We start from the raw sequence: 18,560 nt of genomic DNA, 5'->3' as shown, positions 1-18,560 counted from the left end.
TGTCAGTGTGCTCCCAGCCCTGGGCACAGTGTCCAGCTCTAGGCTGACCCTCAGGGAGCCCCCGGGCAGCTCGTGCTTGAACGAGTCCACGGAATGGCCTGTTCTGCTGACTCCTGCTGTGAGGGGCTGGTCCTCCCTAGGAGCCCCCTTGAGATCATTCACCACGGGGTGTTTGCCGTGCCCTCCCCAGGGAGTTGGTAGCTGTTTTCTCAGATGGCTTTTATGAGGAAGGTGGAGCCGAAGAGCTGGAGGCAGAGGGGGCCAGCTTGGTGATGCTGTGACCACACCAGAAGGAGCTGGTGAGGCAGAGACACGGAGGAGCAGGTGACTGCTGGTTTAATTTACACAACACCAAGTCATCAGACTGTGCCCAGCTGCCGGCTCTATGCAGGGGGGGGGGACACCCCCGCCATCCTCCCTCCGCAGGTTATGTCACTGCAGGCAGCCTCACCAGGTGTCATGTAAATGTCACATTACCCTTGGCAGGGTTTCTCAGCTAGCACATCGGAAACTTGGCTCTAGGAAGGCAAGGAATGTAAAACTGGAATCCCTCCACTGTAGGCCTGGTGACCCATTCAGGGTCCTGTGACCATGGCCCGGCATCCCACACAGGCCCAGAGCCTGGAAGAAGGGCCAAGCCGTGGCACAGGCTCAGAAGGATGGATTCTGGCCAAGAGGGACAGAGTAGGTGTCCCCAGAAGTCTATAGGAATGGTGTATGGACCGAACACCTGGCTCCTTGTTCTGGGCCCTTTGCATCCAGAGGGAGGGACTCGTGGAGGGACTGGGGGGCTGCAGGGAGGAGCTGTTGGAGGAGAAGCAGAGCCAGAGGAGAGCCAGGAGGGAATTTTAAAAGAAAACTCTCTGTGGTCCATCTATACAATGGACTCTTACCCAACCTTAAAAGAATAAATTCTAACACAAGCTACCACGTGAATGAAACTTACCCTGAGTGGAAACAACCAGTCTCCAAAGGACAAACACTTTGGGATTCTGCTGATGTGTGGTCTCCAGGGTGGTCAGAGTCACAGACACAGAATGCTAGGCACCAGAGGGCAGGAGCCGCGGGACAGTTCATGTTTGCATACTCAATGCCACTGAATTGTGCACTGAAAATGGTTAAAATGATATATATATTCTGTATATCTTATCACAATTGAAAAAAAACCCTTTTTTTAAAGAGAGACAGTCCTGACTAACTCCTTAGGTTATTCAGAAATTTTTACTAACTTGGTTTTTGGAGATTAATAAGTATTTATGTGTCCTGGTCAGTCGGCTCAGTGGTAGAGCGTTAGCCTGGCTTGTGGATGTCCTGGGTTTGATTCCCGGCCAGGACACACAGGAGAAGCACCCATCTGCTTCTCTACCCCTCTCCCTCTTGCTTCTCTCTCTATCTTTCTCTTCTCCTCCTGCAGCCATGGCTCAGTTAGAGTGAGTTGGCCCTCCGTGCTGAGGATGGCTCTATGGCCTCTGCCTCAGGTGCTAGAATGGCTCCGGTTGCAATGGAACAAGGGCCCCAGATGGGCAGAGCATTGTCCCCTAGTGGGCTTGCCAGGTGGATCCCGGTAGGGCGCCTGCCAGAGTCTGTCTCTGCCTCCCCGCCTCTCACTAAAAAAATAAATAAATAAATATTCACGTAGTCCACATACAGGTTTCTAAAACACTATATTTTGCCACAGTGTTTTAAAATGGAGAAGGCTCTGCCCATGCGCAGTGGTACCGACCCCTCCACTGTTGAGTCTGGAGTAGCTTTGAGGACAAAGCCAGCAAAGGGGAGCCCCCAGGGAGGGGGAGCCGAGAAAGGGGTGGGGAATCTTATCTTCCATCTTGCAGAACTAGGACAGTGGCCACTGGGCAAGGGCCTCACCCTTGGACCTTTGCTCTGGAACCTCTGTGTGCTCCAATGAGAGCCCCACAATCTCCTGGTGGCCTGGGTTGGGCCCCTGCACTGCCCTTGGGCAGCTTTCCATAGTGATGGCCTTCCTGTGTCCTCAGACCTACGCCAGGAGCCCATGCAGAAGACATGACTCACCGACCTGTCCAAGGCCGTGGGCTGGGTGAGCCCGTCTGTGGGGGCCTCCCTGGACCGGTTTCTCCCTGCCCACTCTGCAGACCTTATTCCCTTCCTCCAGCCTGACACCTCTGAACTCCCTCCAGCCCCTTCCCTCCCTAGATCAGAGGAGGACAGTGTCTGAGCCTAGCCGCAGGGACCCTGGAGCCAAGGCCTCACTCCTTTTTCCTGCTCAGCAGCAGTGGCTCCATCCAGTCTCCTGTGATGACCTTTAGGCCAGGGAGCGGTGTTGCTGGTTGCTATTTTTAATTGAGCAAGTCTTGGGCCCCAGAGCTGAGGAGTCTCAAGGCCTGGCCCCTCCATTCTCACAGCTCAAGGCTGGTTAGCTCAGGACCTGCAGACAACCCCACTCTCACCTTGATTGGTACAGGGTTCATATACAGTAAAAAAACAACTCAGTTTAGCATCTGGTTCTGTGAGTTTTAACACACATATCCATCATGCCCCCCAAAATCCCCTGATGTCCTCTCATAGTCTCTCCTCACATCCTCAGCCCCCGGCAACCTGTAACTTTTCTGTCCCCTACTGTTTGGCTTTTCCTGGAACATCATAGAAATGGACTGCTCCTGTATACAGTAGATAGCCTTTCAGGTCTGGTTTCTTTCACTCAGCACGATGCCTCTGTGGACACACCGGTTTACTTATGAATTCAGCCAGCCTGAGGACATTTGGGTTATTTCCAGTTTGGGGCAACTGCGAGGAAAGCCACGATCATCATTTGCATCAGGCTTTTTTTTTGCACGAGGATCAGTTTCCCTTTCTCCTGCCTGCGGCACTGGTAGCCATCAATGGATAAGCTTCAGAAGAAGCCATTAAGCTCTTTCCCTCAAACCAGTTGCTCCACTCTGGGTTTCCATCCTCCACGTGGGAGAGTTTCTGCTGCTCCATGTCCGTGTCAGCACTTGATACTGTCAGTTTTTCAACCTTTAGCCAGTCTAACGGGTGGGTGGGTGGGTCATGGTGTCTTGTTGTAGTATGAATGTGCAGTTCCCTCCTTACTGAAGGGTGGGTGGAGCTTTTTCCATTGTGCTTGTTGGAGGCAGAGGTGTGCTCTTTGTTGAAGTATTCACTTGATCTTTTGTGCGGTTACTTTGTTGCCTTCCTTGTTCTCCCATTACTGAGTTATGAGAGGTGTATGTGCCTTCTGGGTATGAGTCCTGTGTCACATGCGTGTTTTTGCAAATACCGTACTTTCTCCCTGTCACTTGTCACTTTTTATTTTCTTGAACGGTATCTTTTGAAGACCTTCGGTTTTAAGGGTTGACAAAACCCAATTTTCCCATTCATTCTTTCATGGATGGTGCTCACTGGACACTTTGTGGAAAGGGTATGTGCCTCCTCATAAGCATGGCAAATATTCCACCTGTGGGAGCAGGATGTGTCCGGCTACCGCTTGTGCTCAGTGGAGGAGACAGGATGGTCGTAAACAAGTCACTGTGGCATGCTGTAATTTTAGAGTCATTGGGACATGCCAGGCGCGTACAGCCCAGGAATAATTAGCTCTAGAGACCAGAGCAGGCTTCACGAAAATGAACTTGGCCAGCGACAGATGCTGAAAGTACGGGATGGATCAGAGGTAGATGGGAAGAAACCCACTCACCCTATGCGCACAGCTTTCTGATAGCACGTATCACACATGATTCTGCAAACCCAGGGAGGGAGACCAGAGAGAAAATTAAATTGCATAGAGGCAGAGGGTGCTAACTGGTACCCCCAAGTCTGGGGATCCTGCCCATACTTCCTGCCCGGTGATGGCCCCTCTGCAGTGTCACATGTGGGGGACATGTTATCCAGACCAACCTCAGTAGGTTGGCCAAGGTGAGGAGGGCACAAAGCCTTTCAGGTAACGAGAGCATGCCAAAAGAGAGGACAGAGTCATCAAAGAGATCGGTCAAGCAGGTAAGGTATTTAGAAGGGGGTGGAAGGCTCTCCAAACCCTGAAATTATGCTGAGATGGGGCTGGCTTCTCCCTGCCCATAAAACAAGCTCAGGCAGTGGTGGTTACTGTAGGTCAGATGCTGGAAGGTAAGGGATTCTAAGCTCCCTAGAAAAATGGTTCTCTTCCTGGCTCCCTCTGCTGGAGCTGTTACTCCTTTCCCCAAAGCACAAGGACACGTGCAGGTGGGAGGTTGTCTTCTGTTATTACTCTTCGGGAAGTGAGTGAGGAGAACAGCCTCACAGAAACCAGTGCTGGGGCAAAGGCTGGGCCGAGACGTCTTCCCGGTCCCAGGCCTCCCTGGTCTCGCCTTCACCCTCACTCAGTCCTGACTCCCGGGCACCTCACACCCAGAGGGCCTGGCGGTTGATGTCAGGTGATCTGTTGAGTCAACAGACCCACAGGAGAGCCCTGGTCTCCTGTGGCAGCCGGCACCCCTGGAAGGGAATGCCCGGGACTGGCTGCCAGCTACCACCTGGCCCACAGGGACCCAGCAGGAAGGCAAGTGCTGGGTGTGAGTGGGTATCACATTGACCCACAAGCCATCTCCCCTGCTCTGCCTCCTCCTCCTCCTCCTCCTCCTGCTTCCAAAGTAGAGGTTTGGAAACTGTGCTCCCGGTTCCACATGCCATGGTACCTACACACTAAAGGACCCAGGATACCTTGGGGAGGGGACAGTGGCTCACAACCCTTCTTAGGGATGTGGGGGGATGCTATCATCCAGGTTCTCAGGGATTCAGGTAGCCTGAATAGTAGAAAGTACAGAAAGAACTCAAGGTACGATTTCAGATTTTAGAAGGCGCGTTTTGGGAACTTTGGTGCGCTGGTCCCTGGTCCGGCGTGCTCATCACCTTCTCTTGATTTGGCCAACACGTCCATTTCTTCTGGATCTCAGGTTCTGTATTCCTCTATCCTGGGTCCCTCGGTGTGGATACAGCGAATGGTAGCAGCCGACACAGTGGGATCCTGGCCACCCTGTGGCAATCAGAACGATGGAAAAGGTTAGAGACCCCTTTCGGAACTCACATTCTTGAAACTTGGCGTTTTGGGGAGTGGAGAAATGCCCTGAGGTTATTTCAGGAAAAGAGAGTCATTTGTGTGTCCACGCTTCTTAGTGGTTCAGTTTTACCAGATATTCCAAAGGGTCCTGGGCCCAAACGTTGAAGGACTGTCCTTCCCTAGTTTCTGGGGAATTTTCCAGTAGCTAGAATAATAAGCAGATGATGGACACCTAGAAATTCCAGATGAGGCAGGAGACAGAGCCTCGTCCCAGGCACTGAGAGGGGAGGCCAGTGCCAAGGTCCCCAGTCTCGACCATCCCCCCGCCCCGTCCCATGTCTGCAGGGTTAATTCCACATGTCCCCTGAAACCAGACCTGTGATTGTATCACAGCAATACCTGTGTGCACTGGACAGGCTGGCTTTGCAGGAACAATTTGCATGAACAATGCTGTGTTATAAACAGGCATCTCGGAGAGATCAAGGTTAGAAAGACTTGTTTGAACTTGCATAGAAGTCTAGTCCTGGCTTGAAGAGTATTATCTGAGCAGGGCAAGCCACTGTTGGGGGGAGGGGGGAGGTAGAGTAGAGGAGGAGATCACCTGCCCAGAAATACTCTGGGCCTCCCCTGTGGGCCGCTCAAGAAAGCCCTCCCCTGCCCACTGGGCACCTTGGCACCAGCTTGCAAGTAGGAAACTCTATGCTCTCCTTGTGAATTAGCGTGCTCCCTGTGTCCTCACAGGAAATGATGGTCACCTCACCGACCCAGGAGGGAGCCTACAGTCACTTCGGCTCCTCCTCCGCCTTCCCCAAATCCGGCATGCCTGAGTCATGGCCTCTCTGCCACCCCCATCACCCTGTTCCTCCTGCGCCAGCCAGCGGGATGTACCTGCCCAGGGCAAGGGGCTGGGGGCGGGCCACGAGGGCCCGTGTGCGGTGGTTAGGGTCGCAGGGGTAGTCCCAGGGTCCCACCCTCCCACCTGTGACTCCAGACACCTGCTGCCCTGTGGTTGTGCGTTCTCAGCCACATTCATGGTTGTGAATTTGGGTCTGAGATCCCCTCCTGGCACAGAGACATCGCCCTGTGGGGGAGAGGGAAGGTCTAACTACTCAAGTCATCACTGGGCCAGGCCCATCTCTGTGGTACCAGACAACGCACCTGTTGTTTTCATGGTTCCGCAAGAAGTGTCATCGCCCAAGGGGACGGGCCGAGCAATTTCCCTTTCACTGGAGAATCCTTAGCACAGTCGTTTTTCAGAAACAGTTTTATATGGGAAACAGATTGTTCTACAATCAGTCTCTTTCTCTCTTACAAAAGCAACAGGGAGCTTTTTCTCTCCTCTCTTCTCCGAGGATTGCCACTGAGCTGCAATATCCAAAGGCTCGGTTGCTTTTATCTATGGTCCTAGTGAGGATCTGGGGTCACGCTGGGGGCCATGAAGCTGAGCCCAGGGCCCCAGATGATCATGAAGGGGGCACAGCTCTCCCAAATGCCAGGGGAGAGTGAGCCTCTGCCTAATTCCCATTCCCTCCCCCTGCCCCCCATGATTTTGGATACTTCTCCAGCATGTTTTGAATAGTTTCAATTCTAAAAGATCATCAGGCAGCCTGACCCAGTGGTGGCGCACTGCATAGAGCGTCGGACTGGGATACAGAGGACCCAGGTTTGAATCCCTGAGGTCACCAGCTTGAGCACAGGGTCGCTGGCTTGAGCATGGGATCATAGACACGATATGGTCGCTGGCTTGAGCCCAAATGTTGCTGGCTTGAGCAAGGGGTCACTCGCTCTCTGCTGGAGCCCTCTGGTCAAGGCACATACGAGAAAGCAATCAATGAACGACTAAGATGCCTCAATGAAGAATTGATGCTTCTCATCTCTCTCCCTTCTGTCTCTGTCTCTGTCTCTCTCTCTCTGTCTTTGTTACAAAAAAAAAAAAAAAAAAAAAGGACTGTCAAGCAGATCATGTATAAGAGTCCGTAAGCCAAACTTGTAGCCCGGAAATCTCACTCCAAGTTCATAACGTGAATTGAGAGTAGCACGCTCAGGGATGGCCCCCCACCAATGCCACTGGGGAGAGGGATGTTTACCGCCATCTAGGCCAGTCCTGAGGCAGGAGTTAAGGAGTCAAGAGCCTGCACCCCAGAGAGTAAGGGGGCCTAGGTGGGGTAGGGGGATGGGGACGCTGGGACCATGTCTCTCAGGAGATAGCAGTCCTGGCACATTCAGAACAAAGTCTCGAAGCAGCCAGCTAAAAAGGGGCCAGGGCCCAGGGAAAGCTGGCTACAGGCGGCATGAGCCCCGGGGTCCAGGAACCGGGCTTCAGGCAGTGAGCGCAGTGGTTACTCAGGCACAGGGGGAGCTGGGATGGGCAGGGTAAGAATCAAAGCAGAGTGGATTGCGCCTTGAGAAAGAACACCCTCTGCAAAACAGAGTGTGGTGGGCAGGTTCGGCCTCGCACCCCCCCCTGCATCCGTGGGGATGCCCTCCCCCCGTGTGTCTCTTGTATCGCCCAGGGCTTTCTGTCCCCTCCCATGTCCCTCTCTGAGGCACGGCTCCTCAGCAGCAGAGACCCCTGCTGCTCCCTAACTGTGTTTCAATGTGACCCACCCCACCTGCGCCACCAACCCCTCTGAGCCTTGTCGCTACCCCTCCCAAGTTAGGAATGGCACAAGCCCCTTGTACCTATTACTAGTGGTGGTTTGAAAAATTGCAGATAAGCCCTGGCCGGTTGGCTCAGCAATAGAGCGTCGGCCCAGCATATGGAAGTCCAGTGTTCGATTCCCAGCCAGGGCACACAGGAGAAGCACCCATCTGCTATCTCTCTCTGTCTCTCTCTTCCCCTCCCGCAGCCAAGGCTCCATTGGAGCAAAGTTGGCCCGGGCGCTGAGGACGGCTCCATGGCCTCCACCTCAGGCACTAGAATGACTCCAGTTGCAATGGAGCAACACCCCAGATGTGCAAAACATCGCCCCCTGGTGGGCATGCTGGGTGGATCCTTGTGGGCTGCATGCGGGCGTCTATCTGACTGCCTCCCCGCTTCAAACTTTGGAAAAATAAATAGATAGATAGATAGATAGATAGATAGATAGATAAAAATAAAGACTGCAGTGAAGCAAATGCCTCATCTGGCGCCAACTGACAATGGGCTTTTCTCGCCCCATGCCTCTTGGAACAGCCATCTTGCAAGGGCATTTTGAAATTGGAAACAAGGTGAAAATGTCCTTCTCTCTCTTGTTATTTCAGGTCACATACATGAAGAAGGCTGGTGCTGCCCAAGTGGAGGTTGGGGGGCTTATGGGGAGAGGAGGAATGCATACATGTATATATACATATGTATGTGTGTGCATGTGTGTGTGCCAGATGGCCTTCTGGTCTACCTGGTTCATTTTTTACTGAGACGCGGGGTTGGCTTGCTTGAGGCCATGGCTGCTCGTGGTGAGACCGCTGGCCACTGCTCACGTTCCTCCAGGGGCTCCCTCTTCTCTTTTCTCCCCCCAGCCCCCGCCACCCACTTCTCTCCAGACACAGCTCATGCCAGCACAGCCTGGCCCTGTGAGGTCAGGAGCTCCTGGCTCCCTAGGATCTGGGGCCACTTGCCTGTTGTCTTGTGTGGTTGCCAGGAGCCGACTCTGTCCCCTCAGTGAGCCCATTCACTGGTCCTGGCTGCTGGCTACAAAGAATTCAAGGCATTGGTCCTCTCAGAGGTGACGGCCTTCCTGGACAAGGTCCTTAAGAGGCAAAAGAGGGGGAAGAGCCTTCTCAGGAGGACACAGTGGGATACCTGTCCATCCTTCCGGGCCCAGCGGCCGGTCCCCTATTGGGGGCAGACCTGTTTCCTTTTCCCTGAAGGCCTGGGATTTTCTCTCATGCCTAGGGGGTTTCCCATGCTGGACGGCAGGGCTCTGCCCTTCTCTGAGCACCTCCCGCCTGGCGTTGCCCAGGACTTTCCATGCTTATTGTTGTGTGGTATGGTCAATTTGGGTTTGGGGTTTGCGTTTTGTCCCGTTTTCCCCAACCAGACTCTCTCATTCAATTGTCATACTCCCCGCTCAATGCCTGCGCTTGCTGATCAGAATCAGGGTTTTCCTGAGAGATTGGACCTACAATTGAGGGATAAATTGACCTCCTTAAAAGCAGTGGAGAATTGTGTTTGCATTGCTTTAATTTCCTCTATGTGAATTATGATACCGATATAGTTTTTTAAAGTTTAGCAATATCATTCTCATCTGCCCCATTTCCCTTTCATAAGAACACTCCCTTCCCTACCCCGCCGCGCACATGCACACGCACGCGCACACACACACACACACACACACACACACGCGCACGCGCGCACGCACACATACACACTGGTGTAAAAAAAAAAGTCTAAATGTGGATAAAAGTCTCCTCTCTGTTGACTGCGTCTTTGTCTTTCTGGCTAACCCAGGAGAGAAATGCCCCCTGGAGGAAGCCCACCCTCCCCACCCTGCACTCACCCTCCACCCAGAGTGTGACCAAAAGTCCCTGCGTGCTTTCTCTCAGCAGTCCAGTATCCCAGTTTAATCCCGGCCAGAGAATTCAGCATGTGACATCGGGACACTCAAGTTCAGGTGTGACGTTGGCCTTTCACTCCCAAAAGGGCCAGGGATGAGTCACGTCTCCAGCCACCAGTGTCCCCACCTGGAAAGCGGGTGTCAACCTACCCCCCCAACCTCGTCTTGCAGGGTGGCTTTGCGGAGCAAATGGAGCAAGAGTGTCTGAGAACCCTTTGCAAACAGTGAGGCATTCTAAAAAAAAAAAAAAAAAAAAAAAGCCTGACCAGTCAGTGGAGAAGTAGATAGACCGTCGGACTGGGACCTGGAGGACCCAGGTTCAAAACCCCAAGGTTACCAGCTTGAATGCAGGCTCATCTGGTTTGAGCAAGGCTCACCAGCTTGAACCCAAGGTCACTGGCTTGAGCAACAGGTCACTGGTTCTGCTGTAGCCCCCTGGTCAAGGCACATATGAGAAAGCAATCAATGAACAACTAAGGTGCTAAAACAAAGAACTGATGCTTCTCATCTCTCTCCTTTCCTGTCTGCCCCCTATCTGTCCCTCTCCCTGTCTCTCTCTGTCTCTGTCACACACACAAAAAAGATGGTACTGCAAGATGCTACGCTACCCCTCTGAGAGCCATTTCAGGAATGGGGGGAGGGCGTGTGTTTTTGGTTCTGAGAAGGCTCTGCCCTTGTACCCTAAACAGCACACACTCCTAATTCAGGCGTCATTTTCCTTGTCCCCTCCCCCACAGTTTTCCCTTTCCCTCCATGGGCCACAGAATCACCTGCTCTGGGAAGGGAGCAGAGGGGAGGCAGGGAGGCCCCATGGAATAATGGAAGCATCTTCTAAACTTGGAAAAAATTTCAGAGAGAGGAGGAGCTCTTTGGAGAGCAGTGGGAAGTCATTTCGTTCCACTGGATACAGATTGTTCCCATCCCCCACCCCCAACGAAAAGCCCATTTGATCTCCTCAGCATACTGAGCAGTCCGGCAGGGTGCTGTCTGGGGCCACGTGCCTTGGGCACCCTGCTTCTCTCTTGCCCTTCGTCATGGGGATTGGGTTGGGATCGTGTCAGCACGCCATGTGGATGACCTGCACAGGCTGGTGGGCCGCGGGACAGTGGAAGCTATGGTCTGTGCTGTCAAGAGCCCTCTTAGGTGACCAGCTGCTGAGTCCTAGTCTCCTTTCATTCCTGACACTTGAGAAGTGGACATCCTGTCCCCAGAGAATAAGCCAGGGGTTCCACCCGCTACGAATGTCCCTTTACATGGCGGTGGTTGGGCTTGGTTCTGCACAGAATGCTGTAAGTGGAAGACCACCTGTCGTTGAAATGGGGAGGCAGCACTTCTTCTGTAGGTGACAGCCAGCCCCGGAAGACCAGGCCCTGCCCTCGGAGCACTCCTCAGTCTGGTCTGGAGATGGACCTCTGCAGAGACAGTGGGTCGGCTGCTGGGAGGCCAGAGGCGCTTAGATAAACCATGTTAGCCAGTGTCTTGCTCAAAAGCAGAACTGTGACTGAAAGAAGGCAATTTTCTGGATGGGTAACACATTCCCACCATACAAAAGTTGAGAAATAGAAAAGGGCGCATGATGGACGTCTTCCCCGCCGGCTGGTCCTGGATCTGCTGGCAGCGTTTGCCTCTCCTCCCAGAGACACCACTCGGCACAGACAGGCAGGCAGAATATAGATACATGCCTATATCTATTCTCCTTCCCTGTTTTGGAAACTATACTATGTATCATTCCTACAGATGACCCTGTGGTTTGCCTTCTTTCTCACCCACTGGGCGACGGGCATGTTGCGTTGGATACAGAGTCCTGGGCATCAGTGTGGACGCGCCACCACCACTGTGTGTTTAACCTCTTCCTGTGGTCAAGCACCACTGCCTCCTCTGATCTCTGCTTTTTAAAGTGCTATGGTAATAATGGACGACCCTCCTCCATGCCCACCTCTCCACCCTCACCATTTAGCAATGGCACAAACATGTCTGTGGAACAAGTTCCCAGAAGCAGTGGAATTGCAATTGCAGTGAGGAATGTGAGCATGTGCAATTGCGATAGCTCCCGCCAGAGGTACTTACAGACTTTCTCTAGGGCCTCTGAGAATTCCTGTGTGGGCATGGGCATAGGCGAGGGGTAAGTCAGAAAGTGAGGTCACGGTCAAGGTGGAGGGGCTGGTTTAGAGCTCGCCCTCAGTTAGGACAGATGTGGGTGCTTTACTGTACCAGACATCACTGGGGACAGGATCCTCATTACATGAAGAACTGAGGCCCCAAGACAGGCTCTGCCCAAGGGGCTCTCGCAGGCTGGTAGGGTGCAGTTGCCTCTAAACGGCCCCCACCCCATCCTGCTCTGGTCTGCTCCTCCCTGGACCAGAAAGCCGAGCGGCCTCCCCACCCCCCACCTGTCCCAGGAAAGCCTCTGTGTCCAGTGGCCAGAGCAAGAGCTGGGAGAATGAACCATAAAATCTGCTCAATGGTGACGCTGGGAACTGGCCACTGGGGCTTCACTGTGAGGAGCCAGGCTGGTGCCCTGCTGAGGGCTGAGGGCTGTCTCACTGGGAGAATCACTGGTGGGCATGCCCCTACCTGGGGCCTGAGGCCTGGAAGGTGTCCAGGCTCCACAAACAAACAGCATGGGAGTCCCCACCACCACCCAGCCCCCCCCCCCCCCCCCCCCCCCCCCCCCCCGCGCACAGCACTGTGACGGGCTGGAGCCACCCCCTCCGAGCTTGGCTGGCCACCTCATTCCTGGCCCTTCTGTGGGCATCTCTGGGAAGCATTGGTGCCGCCATGCAACGGGGAGCCTGGCCTGGGGAAGGGCTGGGGTTCGTGCCAGGTGCCTGCTCTGTCGTCCTGCCTGCCTGACGCCACCGCCCCCCCTCGCTGTGTCCCCCTGAGGAGCTCCTAAGCCTCAGTGTCTTCCTGCTCCCCTCCCCCTCCCACCCCACCCCTCCTAGCCCCACCTCAAAGCAGACCTTGCTGCTCCAGACCTTTGGGGAAAAACTAATGTTCTCAAAGCGTTTGGGCCTTTGGAGTTGGAGGCCTTTCATATCTGAAGTTCGGAGACCTGCAAAAAGACAGCGTAGACGGAGCATTCTCTGTCCTGCTAGCCTCTTTTGGTGCCTGTCCATCTCAGTCGTCACTTTTCGAGGCCACTTCCCAGTCCCACCTCTTCCCTGAAGTCCCCCCCCCCCCCCAGCACACACCTTCCCAGTGAAGTCTCACCACTGCCAACTCACAGGGGCAATATTCACGTTGTCCATGTAGACGATAACAGCTTGCCTTGTCTGGTCCTTAGCATCTGCTGCCCTGTGGTATCTGCAGCATTACCCTTTGCCCCCGTGGAAGGCATTATGGGCTTTCCTCTGTCTTGTCACTAGGATACCATGAGCCCCGCTCCATGGGCTCTCGGCACCATGCTTTGTAGGGGAGGATGGGATGGAACAGTATTTGAACGGAAGGAAACAGCATCTGATGTGTGTGGGTGTGGGGGGGACTCTCACCCAAACAATGTCTGAACTGTTGGAGCGCCCCCCTCCCCTTGGCCAACGCACACAGCAAGGAGACCCCGTCCATCTCTGGACACAGCTCACTCTTGGGGATTAGAAATCGGCTTATAAAAGCTCTTCCCAGTATTTAGAAACTTCATCCTGTGCTTCTTGCCCTGTGAGCTTTCAGCCCTGGGAGGTGGGGGACCTTGCCCTGCCTTCCCGCCTCTCAGCAGGTCAGATGCCTGACAGCCCTGTGTGGTTCCCTTCTCAGCCTCGGGCCTCTCCTCCTCGCCATCAACGCCCACCCAGGTGACCAAGCAGCACTCGTTCCCTCTGGAATCCTATAAGCAGGAGCCCGAGCGACTGGAAAACCGCCTCCATGCCTCCTCGTCCCCTCTGGACACAGGCCAGAGGTTCTACCCGGCCTCCTTCCAGACTTCAGCCCGGCCTCTGGCTGCATCACCGACTCACTACGCTCCCTCCAGAACGGTAAGTCTGGGCCTGAGCCTGGCCCTGGCCCTGGGGGCGGGGGGGGGGGCAGAGTCTGAGTGTGCTCAGCTGCAGCTAAGGCTTGTGTGCTCCATAAGGCACGTGTGGTGTCTTCTGTCACAGCTCCATAAGGCAAGCTGTTATTGTCTACATGGATAAGGGGGGGCCCGGGAGGCAGGTGGAAATGCCCTGAAACATGGTCACATCTAGGACGACCAGAAACTAGTATTTTGTTTTCATTCCGCTTCATTTTATTTATTTTTTTTCTTTTCTTTTCTTTTTTTTTTTTTTTGCATTTTTCCAAAGCTGGAAACGGGGAGGCAGTCAGACAGACTCTCGCATGCGCCCGACCAGGATCCACCCGGCATGCCCACCAGGGGGCGATGTTCTGCCCCTCTGGGGCATCGCTCTGTTGCATCCAGAGCCATTCTAGCACCTGAGGCAGGGGCCACAGAGCCATCCCCAGCACCCAGGCCATCTTTGCTCCAATGGAGCCTCACTGCGGGAGGGGAAGAGAGAGAGAGGAAGGAGAGGGGGAGGGGTGGAGAAGCAGATGCGCACTTCTCCTGTGTGCCCTGGCCGGGAATCGAACCCGGGACTCCTGTATGCCAGGCCGACGCTCTACCACTGAGCCAACCGGCCAGGGCCTCCGCTTCATTTTAAAACAGCAGTCATCACATGTCTTGTCTGAGTGCCTCTTGAGTGGGAGACTAAAGTAACAAGTCCCAGGAAAAGCAGAAGAAAAGCTTTTTTAAAAAAATAGGCATGTCAGGCTCTGGCTGGTTGGCTCAGTGGTAAAGCGTCGGCCCGGTGTGTAGGTATCCCAGGTTCGATTCCCAGTCAGGGCACACAGGAGAAGCAACCATCTGTTTATCCACCTCTCCCACTCCCTTTATCTCTCTTTCTCTCTCTCTCCCTCCCTCCTTCCCACAGCCATGGCTCATTCATGCAAGTTGGCCCCGTATGCTGAGGATGGCTCAATAGTCTCTCCTCAGGCACTAAAGCAGCTCAGTTGCCAAGCAACAGAGCAATGGCTCCAGATGGGCAGAGCATCGACCCCTAGGGGCCTTGTCAGGTGGATCCTGGTCAGGGCTTATGTGGGAGTCTATCTCTCTGTCTTCCCTCCTCTCACTTAAAAAAATAAAATAGGCATGTGAGTCTAGAGTTTTCAGGTTTCAAGTTTGACATGGTTTGAGTCAGGAAGCGTTCTGGAGAAGGTGAGGCTTTCCAGGCAGGGTAGGGGTGCAGCAGCTGTCTCTGCTCCTTCCTGCGAAGGAAGGTTCCTGGGAATTCAGGGAAGGAGCCCTCTACCATGCCACATGGTGGGCCCTGCATGGGCAGATGCATGGACTCGATCCCTGATCACCTGCCTGGTCCATGTTCCCTACCGCAGACACGCGGTATTAGATCTCTACCTCAGTATTAGGTCTCTGCCCCAAACAGACCTGAGAACCATAACACCAAGATCAGTCCATTCAGATGTAACTCTTTTATTCCATTGTTTCCATTTCCTGGGTCTGGGAAAACAAAGTGGCACACACTGGGGGCTTTGTAACAACAGGAAGCTACTGTTTCCCAGCCCTGGAGCCTAGAGTTCTGAAACCAAGGTATTGGCAGTACCAAGCTCCCTACAAGGCCTCTGGAGGAAGTACCCTTCCCTTGTCTCTTGCAGCTTCTGGTGGGCTCAGGCTTTCCTGGGTTTGAGGGCAGCTTCACTCCCGTCCCTGCCTCCCTCCTCCACAACTGTCTTCCCTCTGTATCTGTTGTGTCCACATCTTCCTCTTCTATAAGGACACCAGTTGTCTTGGATGAGGGCCCAGTGTGACTTCCTCTTCACTGGTGACATCTGCGAAGATTTTATTTCCAAATACAGAAACATGCACAGGTATCAGAGGTTAAGGTGGCAGCGTCGCTTTTGGTGGGGGGCAGGGGACACCACAGTCCAGACAGAACAGTTATTATCTTTGGGAAGGAAGACAGTGTGTCTATCACAATGCAGAGACCCTACGGTGACTGTTCTCCTTGTCCACTTAGTGGCTGTTTTATTAGCTGTATGCTTTCCAGGGTGCTGTTTTTTTTAAGTGCTGAGGGACAAAATGCAAGCTATTGTTTCTGCCTTCGAGGACTGGCAGTCTTCGTGGGGACAGAATGACACTAGATGAAAGTTAAGCAAATGCAGAAAGTGGGTTGAATGGGGACAAGCAGCGGAACCAAGTTGCCGTGGGAGGGAAGCTGTGCCGTGCAGTCCACTCAGAGCAGGGAGGGCTTCCCGGCAGTGGCACCCACTGAGCGAGCCTGAGCCATTGGTAGGGTTTAAACCAGTGGACAGGCAGAGATCCTTGCAGAAATAAAACTGAGCCATGACTTGGGGTGGGAATGAGTGTGCGAAGGATGGAGAAGGAAGAGGCCGTGGCGTGGGAGCAGTGGGTGGGCGGGGGCCTGCTTGGGGGTCAGTGAGGCAACCTAACGGACAGAGATAGGTTTTAAAATACCCGTCAGCCTGAAAAGTGGTCGACTTCATTTACTTCAGCCTTTCGGAATAAAAAGACACTTTCCATAAGCATTGACCACCACGGAGGTCACTTTTATAAAACTTGTTCCCATGAATTTTATTCTAATTGGAAAAGGGGGTGAGGGTAATTGATTGGCCTTTCTCAGACAGTCTCATTTTATTGTTTATTTACTCAGCAAATACTCTTATTTTAAAGATTTTATTCATTTTAGAGAGGAGAAAGAGAGAGAGAGAGAGAAAGGGGGGAGGAGCAGGAAGCATCAACTCCCGTTTATGCTTTGACCAGGCAAGCCAGGGTTTCGAACGGCGACCTCAGTGTTCCAGGTCAACACTTTATCCACTGCGCCACCACAGGTCAGGCAAAGCAAATACTTATTAAGCAATGAATGAGCCAGCAGTGGTGCTAGGAAAAGATGATGGGGCAAATGTGAGTCAGTCTCTGAGGCAGGGACATGTGCTAGTCACTTGATCTACAACATGTTGTCCCTGGAAGTGTTTTTAATATATAGCTAATAACCAATTGAATGAAGGAAGGATCCATTGTCCATTTGGGAGATGCAGACAGGGAAGTGGCGACAACAGAGTATATATAATAGAAGCCAGATAGTTATTACAGGAGAAGACAGCCCAGTCCAGCCTCAGGGAGTGGAGGAGCCCACTCCAGGGGAAGGACGCCGCAATGTTGTTCAGTGACAGAGAGCCGTCATCAGCCTCGCGTCTTAGGACACTCCCTCCGGCTGGGTGTGGAAACTGGATCGGACGCAGGTAGCATGGGAGCTCAGGTGAGATGAAGCGTGAAATGATGAGGATCTGGTGGCAGCTGGAAGTGGAAAGAAGGGAGCCAGTGTTAAATAGGAAAGAGCTGTTTAAGAAGTTGTACTGAAGGGGATTTGGGATGTCGTGATGGGTTAGCAGCAGTGGGAGAGAGAGCAGAATCAAAGGAGAATTCCCGAGGACTTGCCTTGGGAAACTGGGTGAATGTAGTTGTATTTTCTGGGAGAGAAAACAGAGGAAGAAGAGAAGAGGAGCAGACTGTGCATTTGTGTAGTGTGTATGTGCGTGTGTGTATTTGCGCATGTAGGGGGTGTGTGTGTATAGGTGATGGTGGTACAATAAGGTGTCTGTAGGACATTTAAGGGGAGCAATTGGTCCTGGCCAGTTGGCTCAGTGGATAGAGTGTCCTCCCCACATATGGACATCCTGGGTTCAATTCCCAGTCAGGGCACACAAGAGAAGTGACCATCTGCTCCTCTCCTCTGCCCTCTCCCACTTCTCTCTCTCTTCCCCTCCTGCAGCCAGTGGCTCGATTGGTTCAAGCATCAGCCTGGGTGCTGAGGATAGTTCAGTTGGTCCTAGTGCATCAGGCACTAAAAATAGCTCAGTTGATTCTAGCATCGGCCCTACATGGGGGTTGCCCAGTGGATCCCAGTTGGGACACATGCAGGAGTCTATCTTCCTTCCTCTCACTTAAAAAAAGAGGGTGGTTGAAGGAGAACAACTGGATTTATGCATCTGGAGCTGCCTATTAACATTTGAAAGTCATCAGAGTAGTTTCTGTTGATGCCATCATAGCAGATGAAATGTGTGATAGGTGAGAAGAAAGCCAGGAAAACGTGGACAGTCAAGGGACAGAGGAAGAGGACTCTGATTCCCCAGGAGAGCAGGCAAAAAAATCAGGCAAACGCCGTGTCACCGCTGCAAAAGCAGCGCGTTCCGCTGTGTCTCACGCCCTTGGAGGTGGTGACTGGGGCTGTCAAATGCAGTAGACTGGCCAATACCTGAGAGACCTGGTTGGAGGTCCTGCGCTGGAAAAGCCCGGTGGAACTGCACGTGAATGTCCTGGCCCACAGACACTACAGACATCACGCATTAGTCTGCTAGGGCCACCGTGATAGAACACCACAGACTGGGTGGCTCAAACAACAGAAATGTATTTCTCTGGGTTCTGGGGGTTGGAAGTCCAAGGTTAAGGTGTTGGTGGGCTTGGCTTCTCCTGAGGCCTTTCTCTGTCAGGGGGCTGTCTTTTTGTCATGTGTTTCCTCACCGGATCTTTCCTCCATGCACACACATAGTCTCTTCTTCTTCCTATAGGGACACCAGTTCTGTTGGCTTAGGTCCCCACCCTCATGACCTCACTTAACCTTAGTAAATTCTTTAAAGGCACTATCTCCACATCTAGTCACATTGGGGGTGGGGTTAGAATTTCAACATATGAATTTGGGGGGAGGACACAGTTCCATTCATAACAGATTATAAGTTATTGCTGTTATCTCAAGACACTGACTTTGGGGGTGATTCATTATATGTCAAAAAATAACTAACACTTGTTTCATCCTGTAGGTGGGGAGGTAACACAACTCAGTGGATTCATGAACTTTGGTGTTTTTTTTCTGCAACATGGCTATCTTTCTATTGAATCCATTGCCAAGATTCCTAGTTTTCCTAGTATGACCATTTGGAAGGAAATCGCTAACCCATCTTTCAAGATTGTTATTTGGAATATAATTATCTTTTTTTTTAAAGGATAAAAAACAAACAGG

The 18,560-nt window shown here is 52.9% G+C and overlaps 1 protein-coding gene across 4 annotated transcripts in view; it reads left to right on the top strand.

Annotated features, from left to right (window-relative positions):
- The window catches only part of PRKAG2 (protein kinase AMP-activated non-catalytic subunit gamma 2), a 200,514-nt gene that overhangs the window by 107,318 nt on the left and 74,636 nt on the right, over positions 1–18,560 (top strand). For 3 of the 4 annotated variants that reach the window (XM_066237433.1, XM_066237432.1, XM_066237434.1), the window contains one exon: positions 13,291–13,508. In XM_066237433.1, the coding sequence (XP_066093530.1) occupies positions 13,291–13,508 (218 nt within the window). Of the gene's footprint in view, positions 1–4,907; positions 5,008–13,290; positions 13,509–18,560 lie in introns of those variants that run through there. The other variant, XM_066237435.1, reaches the window with a different exon arrangement.

The sequence above is a fragment of the Saccopteryx bilineata genome, chromosome 6 (genome assembly GCF_036850765.1).
Source record: "Saccopteryx bilineata isolate mSacBil1 chromosome 6, mSacBil1_pri_phased_curated, whole genome shotgun sequence".
Classification (NCBI taxonomy): Eukaryota; Metazoa; Chordata; class Mammalia; order Chiroptera; family Emballonuridae; genus Saccopteryx; species Saccopteryx bilineata.
The sequence above is the reverse complement of the archived record's forward strand: the minus strand, read 5'-3'. Positions and strand labels throughout refer to the sequence as shown.